This window comes from Chaetodon auriga, chromosome 7 (assembly GCF_051107435.1).
Source record: "Chaetodon auriga isolate fChaAug3 chromosome 7, fChaAug3.hap1, whole genome shotgun sequence".
Lineage (NCBI taxonomy): Eukaryota > Metazoa > Chordata > Actinopteri > Chaetodontiformes > Chaetodontidae > Chaetodon > Chaetodon auriga.
The window spans coordinates 8,965,625-8,977,661 of NC_135080.1; the positions used below are offsets into that span (position 1 = coordinate 8,965,625).

At 41.8% G+C, this 12,037-nt stretch overlaps 1 protein-coding gene across 2 annotated transcripts; it reads left to right on the forward strand.

Moving 5' to 3' along the window:
* Nucleotides 1–643: 643 nt before the first annotated feature.
* Nucleotides 644–4,742, forward strand: c18h3orf33 (c18h3orf33 homolog (H. sapiens)). 2 transcript variants are annotated; one of them, XM_076734370.1, is made up of 5 exons: nt 644–817; nt 1,225–1,284; nt 2,003–2,162; nt 2,779–2,939; nt 3,054–4,741. In XM_076734370.1, the coding sequence occupies exons 1-5, from the start codon at nt 656–658 to the stop codon at nt 3,309–3,311; spliced, it is 801 nt and encodes a 266-aa protein (XP_076590485.1). In that variant the 5' UTR covers nt 644–655; the 3' UTR covers nt 3,312–4,741. The 2 variants fall into 2 exon arrangements, with proteins under 2 accessions (XP_076590485.1, XP_076590486.1); XM_076734371.1 differs by having other exon boundaries at nt 648–817; nt 3,057–4,742.
* Nucleotides 4,743–12,037: the final 7,295 nt, after the last annotated feature.

Here is a 12,037-nt window from a genome sequence, read left to right on the forward strand (position 1 = left end):
GGACAACTCTGCCTCTCAACTCCTATTGGCCAATTTGTGGTAATGGGGGCGTCATCTGTCTTCAAGTAGCTCCATGACTTCACAGTTTACAAGATGAGAGCTCCAGTGCATCTGTCATACAGACAGTGGTCACTCCTCAGCGCTGTCTGTAACTAATCATGTTTCACTGTGCAGCATCTGCTGCATGTGACCCCTCCAAGAAAATGATTATTTTTTTTACGTATTGAGGAAACGCGTTTTGGAGCAGAATTTAATTTATGTCAAATAAGAATATAAATAAGAAGATGATTCTTTTGTTTGACTGATTGTTTTCCTTTGTGCATTGACTTATGCTGCAGATATGAAGTTATCTAGGTCAACTTGTGCAGACAAAGCGGCATTTTTTTTTTTTTTTACGATGATCCTATAAATCTCAGATGCAATGTGCATGGAAAAACTTTTGCCCCCCGCTGGATTATTGTGCAAAGAGAAGCTTTTGGTAGTTGCCATTCACGGTGCAGAGTACTGCAATTTTATGTGCTTTCATAACATATGTCAACTTAATGCATTCAGGCGCACTTCCACGCCATCCTGTCATAGCCACACCACACCACAGGGCGGAGACTTTACACAAGCGATGCCATTGTAGACCCCTCCCAAACAGGCGGAGCGTCAGATGCGTCGACAAAATGTCAACAACATGCCGGAGTCTTCCAGAGAAACAGAAACCGAAGGAGGAAGATCTGTCAGACAACAAAGAGATCAGGGAAAGCAGGCATCTCATAACATCGTGTCTGTTATATCTCAGTTCGCAGATGATAATTTAACACTTGTGCGGGTAAGAGTGTCCTTTGTGCGACCTGCAGCTGGCTGCCGCTGCATGGCCATGAATGTGCAATATGGTCACTTCACTGCCTCAGTGTACTGATTCACCTGTGCATCTATGTTTAGTCCTTTAGGCAGAAGTAGCCTATTTACTGGCAAAAGATGGGTGCTTTTCTGGAGCATTTCCCTCTAATGTGCTCCTCTGTACCACATGGTGTCAAGTAAAATCACCACACTGACCAGACATCCTGTCAGGCATCACCAATTGTTCCCACTGGGGTTTTGATGCCCCCGTGTCACTATTATATCTGTCAAAATCTTTCTCATTGTCACTGTCCTGCACACGCTGAGCTGAGTTGATGGTATCACTGTCATCCTGTCAGCTCTAAAGCCTTCACTGCTCTCTTGTCTCTCACACAGAACATAAGCACCGGGCTGGCAGTTGCTGGCGTTCTTGTAATAGCAAGGAGTATCAGACTGGTAAGAGAGAAAGGCTGCACACTTTGGATTTGACACTAATACTCACATCCTTTACTTAAATAAAAGTAGAAATACTGTTACAAGTAAAAATGCTGTATTCAGAATGTTACTTGAGCAAAAATACAGAAAGCACAATGCGTAAAGTACTTATTATGCAGAATGGCTTCTGTCATATTAGTGTATTAGTGTCATATTATGATGGAGTATTACATTGTTCTATTATGAATACATGCAAAAGAATTGTAATGTTCGTCACTGTGGAGACAATTTTAGATACTTTGTACACGACTGGGAAGATTAGCAATACAGTACTGCCTCATATGTTTATATTGTAAAAAGTAACTAGTAACTGTTGTTAAATAAATGAAGTGGAATAAAAAGTGCAACATATCCTTCTCCAATATAGTGGAGTGGAAGGATAAAGTTGTATAAAATTGAAATATTAAAGTACGCACATGTCACAATACTACGTAAGTCCAGTACTTTACTACATGTGCTTCCATTCCACCACTGATGATACTCATCAGTGGAAACTATATGGATTATTTCAGACTAAAAGCCTCATCAAGACTAAAAGGCTCCATCGATTGACCCGGATAACCCCAGATCTCATTGCGTATTATAACATTTCACTTGTGGGGTGTTAATGAAATGCATTTCCAGACGTTTCGTGAGTCATTAAACGTTGCCACTCAGTTGCCTCATTCCACCTTTTCAGATCACCAAATTTCAAGCTGCGTCTGAGATCCCCGCTCGTTTCATTGAGAGGAACGTCAGCCTTCGTGGGAAAGTTCACTCGATCACAGAGAGAGGAGTTGAAGTGGAGCATGTCCCGATTTACCTGCCGGTCCTCTCTCCATTACTCTCAAAACACAAAGGTACTGTTGGGGGTGTTTGACTCGAATCATGAAGGCGCACACACACACACACACAGTCTCAATCTTGTTACACCAAAAATGTGGTTGTGACATTTTGTCTTTGTAACGTCAGACTCTGCTGCATTTGATCATCTGTTCATGAGTGAGAGTGACAGGTAAGCTTGTTAGCTGTCTTATCAAATCACTGAGCAATAACATCAAGCAGCTTGTGCTTCATATAGACTGCTCCATCAGCAACTTCACTGTGGAGGACTCACAGGAGCGGCTATTTCAAACTTTACCTTTATCCCACTTGACCTCTTGATTTCGTGGCTTCTGTGGCTGCCGCACAAAGATAACTTACTGCTGTTCGTTTGTTCAGTGATTTAGTTGCTGATTTGAAAAAGCTCAGTCAATTTTAGACTTTTAAAAAGTGTAGCTCCTTTTGTAAGAAGAAAGAAAATTATGGAACAACACTTTTATATTTCTCAATCTGAGGTAATGAAAAGAAAAGCCATCATTTTGACATCAGTACCAAGACTCAGCTATCATATCAGCACTAGTATTAAAGTGTTTTGCATAACTAGAGCTCCACAGTTTAGCTGTAAGCCATATAGCCCTTTTTTGTCCTCTTTAGGTGTGTCCACATCCCCGATACTTGTGCATCTTGCAGGGGTGGAGTTGACTCCAGAGGGCAGGGAATGGCTGCAGAAGAACCTGTCTCCTGCCCAAACAGTCTGGCTAAAACTTATCAGCCGAAAAGACGACACACTGCACTGTTTGGTATCTCGAAGCAGGGTGAGGTGTCTAATAACTGAGAGAAATTGTGGCTTGTCATAGTTTTTTACTTCATGTCAGACTCATGGTTTATATCCCATGAATTCATTTGCTTGTCTTCCCTCATCTCTCCAGCAGGGGTCCATGTGGAGCTACTGTGTGAACGAAGAGGTCCTCAGACTCGGCCTGGCTCGCACTGCGCCCGTGGTCGGGGTCCTGCCTGACTCTGGCCTCTACTGGCGTCTCCACAAACGGCTGCACAGGGCAGAGGTCAGAGCTGAGAGGAAGGGGCGGGGACTGTGGAAGCAGGACAGCCTATGGGAGAGGGCTTCCACGGCTGTCAGGGACAGCGCTTTATTCAGACTGATGAGGAGGATCTTTAAGAGGACGTGACTGATTGTTCCAGGACACAATTGATTTAGAGCTCTAAGATAATCAGAAGGTGACAGAACTCCGTCTGTTTTGTTGATGCTGCTTACCTGTCGCCAACTGATAAACTAGCACATCTAAAACGAATGCCCCCCATCACTCATCTGTCATGTTTGACAGGTATGTTTCTCAATGTTATGAAAACAAAAAGCAAGAGCTCTAATTTCTACTTAGCATTCCTCTTTACACCTGTTGCAGAGGTTCATGGTGTATTTTTACTGTAATTCACAGTCTATAAGTCTGAAATGATTAAAAAGGTTGTTAACTCCCTGATGCTAATCCCTCAGCTTTCACTCACCCCACTAAACCACAGCTAAGCGCTGCCTCCTCTGTTGGTGTGGGACACCCCACTAAACCCAAGACAGGGGCGGGGTATGTTAATGGTGTTCAAAATGGAGAGGGGGGTCCACTTGTCCCTCTCTGAGATCACTGTTGCTATAGAAACACCAAATGTGAAATACAAAGCGAAGCAAAGGCTAAACTCTATATTGGCCACCCTCAAACCCCGTGGGAGCCTTACATGTTATGTGTATGTGTGGGGGTCTTTAAGTGCCTACAAAGAGGGCCCTTGTAGCTGTAATGTGACCATGACTGAAATGGAACAGAAAAGAGACCAGGCCTGTAAACTGCCTCTGATTTCACATGATATCATTGTAGAAATTAATGAAAAACACACAACTGAAGAATAAATTAGGATTTTTATCAGTAGATTTTGTTCCAGTGAGCACTCATCGAGGTGTCCAGGATTACGCTCATGCAATTGTCATTACTGTTTACAGAACAAGTCCACGGCCAAATTTACACTTTGTGTCTCCATGTGCTGTCGTTGCTGTCCATGCTTCATCCATGCAAGACAGAGGAGGTGGAGGAGGAGGAGGGCCTGTAAATGAGGCCAGACTGTGATGTGTGTCCTGTGGGGTGCAGGGTGAGGGAGTCTTGGTGCAGTGAGAGGTAATACAGAAGCACTCAATCCAATGGGTGCAAGGAGATTAGTGCAAAGGGGAGGAGGGTCACAGGGGTAGAAGGGGATTTTGGGTTCGAACACAAAGGCAGGAGAGGAGGAGTCATGGTGGAAGGGAAAGGGAGTGAAGCAAAGGGGAGGCGAGGGGGGGTTGATGAATCAGCTAGCCTCCCTTTTGTTGTGCAAATGTTACTAGAGACTGTTACGGCCGAAGAGGCTCGTGATTGGTGGGCTGATTTAAATTGTAAGGTGCATTTCAGGCTGATGGCTGTTGCTGCCAGACTTTGAACTGTCACCGAGGGAGGAGTGGGAGGGAAACCACGGCGGAGACAGACACCAGGCGGGAGGCAGAGTCAAGTTTCTGAAGTTGGAGATCACAGAGAATTAGTGCTGTTCACTGAAGCGGCTTAAATATTAAAGATGTCTTTGTGATATTTAGTGTGGCTGCGTCTTTTATCTCAACTCAGACGATGATTTAATATTTGTTCAAGTTGGAATTTCTTTGAGCGCAATCTGTGATCAATATTTGACTGGAGACATATGGCCAGTGTACTGGACTGTATAATGTACATTACTCACCATTTGATCAAATTCAAGTACATATTTAAATCAATATGTAATGATTCAAAGGAACAACAAAATCATTGAAAAAGTCAGAAATTGGTTTGAACGTCAGGGAGGATTTGGAGCCACATTTAAATACTCCTGGGCAAAATGATACTGCTAGAATGACAACAATTGCAATAGTAAATATGATATAATTAAACATTTTATCCTATTAAAAGAAAGAAAAATAAGCGATTGTCACACTAAAAAGGGTAACAAGGATATCAGCTCATAGAGGTTTATCTTGGTAAAAAAAAAAAAAATGATGTACAAGAATTTAATTAGTCTGTTTCCCTTCTTTTGTTTCTGAAATTGAATAGAGGGACTGAATGATAGTGAGAAAAACATCTCCTTGGCTTTTGTGTAAAAGGAGTCCACTCCGAAATCCAGTCCAGCTTTTCCCAAATCCACTGGTCCCACACCAGTAGTAGTCATTTGAAAAGGCACTGTGCTTGATGTAGTGGTGGGTGCTTGCCCACACCACTGAAGTTGTTGGGACATTCCTCCTCCATGTAACCACACTGCTGGGACCGTCACTGACTTCGATTACATCTGTGCACTGTGCCATGGACGTTCAGCGCCTCATGGGCTACTGTTCTGGTGGAAGTGGGAGGCTTTTGTGAGGAAGCTGACAACGTGGTTTCAAAATCTGAACCTGAAGTGACAGAAGTAAGTGAGCCTGAGATGCTTGGTGTGATTCATGAGGGACTGACATTGTTTTTTTGTTTTTTTTTGAAAATCAGCATTATATCTCACAAGGGGCATTTCAGTAACTTAAAAAGCCTGTGTCTTGTATCTTAACTGCACTTTCTGACTATGGCAATCTGCACACAGTTTGCTGTCACTTTAAAATTGCTGTTGGTTGGATACTGTATACAGTATCCAAGCGGATGTGCACCTGTTAAACCTGTGTGTGCGCGGGCGCATGCTGTGTACAGTAGAAACTCAAGACATTTCCTCATCCTTATCTTTTTTGTACCACTCCAGGTCAGGCACCGGCAATCAGGCTCAAAACATTTCTTTTTTATTCATGGATCATTTTGACAACCACACATTGCCTGAGCTGATGAGATCACTTATATATTTTTGGCATTTTTTGCTTGTGTTTGCTTCCAGAATCAATAATTCATTCATGTCATTTATGAAGCATTTTCTGCTGCGTGCATTTCACATTTTGGTGCTCCTTCCCATTGTCCGTTAAGAACAGAGGTTTGCAGCAGGGCAGCATAACAAAGGCCTTTATCACACTCAGCCGGTAGCCACCCCAGAGAGAAAGAGATGGGGCACTCCCCCATCCGAGGCCAGAGTCCTTGGGGATTTTTTGATTTGATTTGAGTGGTCGAGTGTAGTTGGCCCGGGCGTTAAAGACAAAGAGATTTAAAGAGACAGAGAGCTGGTGTGAAAAAAACGCCAAGGTTAACTCTCTGCTCTAACATCTCTGCTCCCGCCTGATAAACCTTATAGTGTGCTGTCAACGTTTCATACAAGGACTGTCTTTGTCAGGCAGAGTCGGTGAAGCTTATATGTAAATTGATACGAGCACACAGGCCTCAGGTCCACATTCAGTCACTTTTAATGTGCAGTTTCGCCTTGTTAATGGAAATTATTCTCCGTAATGAGGCCGATATTTGCTTTCACCTCCTGCTACAATAAACTCTTACTGGTCAGTAGCTATTCCATCACATGCACTGTAGAGGAAGTGTGCGTGTGTGTGTGTGTGTGCGTGTGTGTGTGTGTGTGAAGGAATGCATCAGCTGTAAAGTGACTCCCTTGTTATTTTGTGACTTGAAGTATTGTGAACAGTGTATCAGCTTGCTGGTGTAGCGTTGTAGGAGGGGAAACGTGACCCTTTGTGGGTGCTCGGATCCCTCATAAATAATTGAAGTTTCTTGGTGGAAAGGAAGAGGGCTGACGGTGAGCTGTACGTGTGTGTGTGTGTGTGTGTGTGTGTGTGTGTGTGTGTGTGTGTGTGTGTGTGAAGGTAGAAACAGAAATAAAACAGCAGAGTGACTTTCTGACACAACTCTGTTGCCGTGTGTCAGAGGCCAATCAGGCACTTGCTCATCTCCATTTACAGACCCTGAATTGGGAAACTGTGTACTCTCTTGGTACAAGCTGACAGGCAGAAAATGAACAGTTCTCTCTTGACAATGAGGACATAAAGCAGACAGTTTGAGTCCAAAACCTCCTCAGATTTTGGACAGGTCAAAGTAAAGGAGAGGAACAGGAGGGAGAGTCTCTGCTTGAAATAGATCTGAGAGTTTGACTTGTGACCTTACCCACCCCTCAATTCCACGGTAAAGCAAGATGACCCCGGCACACACACGTTCTACCACACACACGGCAGCACACATGAAAGTTAAAATAAGATTGAGCTCTTGAAGTTTTCAAAATGCCATAGGTGCGCTCATGATGTCTGTTTCAACTTTAAGTCTCGACAGTGCATTAATCAGGACATGCAGCACTTTTGCAGAGGAGATTCCTCAAGTTTGCTCGGTTTTTGTTTTTACGACTGCATGATGTTAGCACAGCGTCTGCTCAGATAGCTTCATTACCCCTCTGCAACACAACTCCGACCTCTCAGTAACCTCGCTGCCTTAAGGTCTTATCCTTATCAGGTCACTGGCTGCACAATTTAGATGTTACCACTTCCTCCTCTTTCCTCTCAGGTGAAAACATGTTACCACAGTTTTGCAGAGCTGAAATGATTAGTTGAGTAATCGATCAGATGATCATCAGGAAAATAATCTGCTACAATTTTGATAATCACTTAATTGCTTCAAGAATTTTCCAAGCGAAATTGTCAAAAATTGTCTCGCTGCAGCAATTGGAAGGATGTCACTATAAAAAACTGAGATCAGCAATTTTCACTATTTTCATTACAAACAATAAATCCATTAATCAAGATAATATTTGGAGTATGAATCAATAGTGACATCATGAAACTGTTGTGATGCACCACAAGCTACAAATGTTTTGAAGGCCCCCTGTGAGTCAGACATCTCCAACCCTTAACGCATAAACCCTCAACACAAACACATGAAAACTTTATTTTCTACAAAACATTTCAAAGTTCTTAATGACAATATCTTACATGAATCAATGAAGATGAATTTTCACTTTTCTCTCCTTCCGCCTTTTCTAAAATGCCTTTTAGACACCATCTGTCTAGCCATCGGCATACCAAGGCTGTTTACTCTCTGCTCTGATATCTTCTTAACAAGCAATTACAAGCTACACATTGACTCAGTAGAACAGCGAGGTGAGTTTACAGGCTGAAGGCCACAAGGAGCCTCATCCCAGCTGACATGTAGTAAACGGAGACATGTGAGGAGTAACACAACTGAGTTGGATATAAGCTTGTGCTTTACAAACAGTTCATAAACACTGAGACGGCTGCAGATTATCTTTGAATTTCTAAACATGGTTGATAATCACTCAGTATTTGTGGCAGCTGGTCACATAAAATAGAACAACCATTGTATATCTCATTAATCAAGTCTAAATCGAATGCTTTTTGGCATGTGTCAATGTGAGGTGACAGATGCTGCTCTCTTTGTGTCTGTGTGTCATGAGAGGGCCATTGTTACATACATAGATGCACATATGAGGCAGGATCCATGTCACGTCACGTGTGCCATGCAAACTAAAACAGCTCCATAAAAGAGAGTTATGGATTATTACAACTTGGGTCTTATGTTCATAGCTTCAGCTTTTAGCAGATATGATGACATTGTACAGTCAACTGCAGAGATCTGGAAATTATCTATATCTATTTAGTTAAAGGCTATGATAACACCAATGGTTTTTTCAGCTAGACAAGAACTGAAACATTTGCTTTATGTGGGCAGACCAGAAAAGTGGAAGTACTAAAATGCTGCATCCACATGCTTCAGATTTTATTGCTCTGACTCAATTTAAACATCTAACTCGGGGGCATCATTCAACCTACTTCCTGTGAGGGCCTGAGATAGAGTGGCTCATCAGACAGTGAAACATTTATTTTTAAGCTTCTTCTGTAGCTTGATAGACAGGAAAGAACAGACTGTATTCCCCCGAGGTTTGGGCCCTCCTATAAATGAGAGGGCCTCTTGTGTTACACGCAGTTGGAAGAGGAGAGGCAGAGTCATTTTACTCACTCACTCGTCGTGCACTGGCACACACTTGGCTTGTACTGGTTTGGTTTATAAACCATAGGTTTGCTTTTTATTAACCTGTTGTTAATGCAACAAAATGCACATACCTGCACCTCTAAAGATCACTAATTAGCATGTTATATCTTGTTTGTTTGAAATTTGTACAAAAAACAGTCTCTGCTTTTTGCTTGCAAGCCACCCAAGAAATAGTCTGGCACATAACCCCCATGACAATCTGCCATTTTTTATAAACTTCCAGTTGCACCAAATAAGCAAATGAGAATTAACATTAAATAACGAACTTTGGAGGCGCTGGTAGATAGATTTCATTGCTTATGACAGAAGCAGGCTGGCTGTTTCCCTCTGCTTCCATTATGCTAAGCTAAGCTATGTTAGCTGTTAGCTTCACATTTAATGGACAGACACGATCATCTCATCTAACTCGGCAAGAAGGCGATTTCCCAAAATGTCTTATATAAATATTATCATACTTGCTTTTTCCTGGTTTATTTTTTCCTCATTACGTTTGTGAAATTACCAAAAAAATCTAATAATGACAGAGAAACGTAACACTGATGAGATTTTAAATTCAGATGCACCAGCATTGTAGACACTAGATGAGCAATGATTAGGTTTGCTGTGTAATTTTGTGCAGCGTTTCTAAAGCTAACTCACGTGCACACTCAGTTTCTTTTTGACATGTGACCTCAGTGTTTGACATACAATTTGACATACCATTAAAGCTGCTCAAACAACGTCTCTAGTCACGTTCGCTGCTCAGCTCCTATCTCTAATTTGGACTCTGTTATGAAAACAAACAGTAATTTTGAGACATTATTCTATAATTAAGCAGTGAGCCATGCGGGGCCGTGCTCTGCACTTAGTTCAGAACAGCTAAGAGGAGTTACAGCAACAAGGTGAAGCAGAGTTTAATGACTGTGAGCAAAAGCCTCTGATGACTTATTGTGCTTATAACATGAAGGCAACACAAAGGCTTTCAAACCCTCCATTCTGCAAGCAAATGCATTATTGTTGAGCAGAAAGTCAAAGCTGTATTCGGCTGCAGAGAGCGCTGATTGCAGCATGAGCAGAAATATGAAGCTTTTTTCTCTTTGTTGGTTTTTCTTTAAAAACCTTCTCTGCCATGTTTTCCTCCATGAATTGTTGTAAAAGTGAGTCTTTTTGCCTCTGTGTTTTGGTTTCTCGGGGCATTTCGTTTTCTCTCATCTGTTTCTTGGAAAGTTACCACCCTGCACCAGCACCGACTCACCAGAGTGCAGCTTAATATTTAATCACTATTAATAAAATATTACTGATGATCAAAAGGTTATTCTTACATTATTAAAAGGAACAAATATTAAACATTGCTTATCTAATGTAGAACCACAGTAAGAGTGCAGAGTTTTCGGGGTTTTTTTGTTTGTTTTTTTTGCTTTTTTTAAACAAACTGGTACTAAAATATATTTATCCTTATCTTTAAACTTTGATTTCATAAGGCAAGACCCACTGAGAACACAAATCTATTTTTCAAGGGGGCCATTGCCAAGATAACAGCATTGCAGTGCAACATGCAACATATCAGTACTATACAGTATATAAACATATATGCAGTTTTTACAGTACAGTTATTCTTGTTGGTCAAGCGGCACACACTGATTCAGCACGACATGTGTGTCATACTAACAGAACGAGAGGGTATTCACCCATGTGGTCTGTCATAAACACCACAGACATCACAGACTTCTGCCTTTTAAGTGAGGTGGTGGCAGGGTCACAGGAAAGTACTTTCACCTCACAGATACTTGACCCATGAGCTCAACATGTTCGACCAGACAGTCACCTCTCCTCAGCCGGCACCAGGCGCCAAAAACTGTCCCAGAGGCTCCGAGCCTTTTCAGATCTATACATCTCCTGTATGTGTGTGTGTGTGTGTGTGTGTGTGTGTGTGTGTGTGTGTGTAGTGGGAGGCAGTAAATCACAGAGAGACAGATGAGCAACAGGTGGGGAAACACTAAGCAGTTAAACTGGCAGGAGGAGAGGTAGGAATGAAAAGTGATCAGGAGGAAGTGGTGGAAAATTGGGAATCCGGGAATAATGGCGAGGAGAAACAGGAAGAAGATAAATGAGAACACATGCAGAAATTCAAAGGGAAGAAAAAGGTGGACAATGAGGATTTGTTAGATGGATGGGACCTGTTAGCATGATGTTTAGGAGGATCAGAGAAATGCTTCTATGATAAAGGAGACAGAAATGTCGCTACAAACTGTCACTGTTGATTTTGTTGGCAACATTAAAATTTTCAAACAGATGCTAATCACATTACATGAGAGGTGGAAGCGGTGATGCCACACTAAATTTAAAAAAGAAAGCAAAACTGCTTAAAGACTTGCTTGGCATTGCAGCCCTACAAGACAAACTTTGGAGTCACTATATGTGAAGTTTACAGCAGTGGAGGGGGAGGTTTGTTGTAATCCCACCCTCCACTTTTGCATATGTAACTCTGAAAGTGTGTCTTCCAAGTTGCAGAATTTGTTGTCTTTGCACATGGTTTAAAAATAAAGATGTCCCTAATAGTAATAGCACCCCATTTTTTGCTGAGATTGTCACGCATTTTCCAGCATTTTTCCACTGAAAAACATTCAACATTCAGGTTTTAGTAAATGCTACCAGAACATCCACAGTTTATGAAAATGTAACTAGAAATACTAACCCTGAAAAACCATCCTCTTCGGTGTTTCTCCTCACAGTTATTCTATCTCCCTGTACAGGAAGGAAGACTTTCGTTTTTCCTGCTCTTTTAACACGCTGTATCCTTCCTCATGTAAATTAGTTTCCTTCTTTTGCTGCATCTTGTACTGCTTGTCTTGAGATTTGTGACATGAGGCACATTTATTTTCTTTATATGTCGTAACCTATATTTCATTCAGTCACCTTTCAGATTCATTAAATATGTCCAAAATGTTTGGACCACACAGCTCAACTCTTTT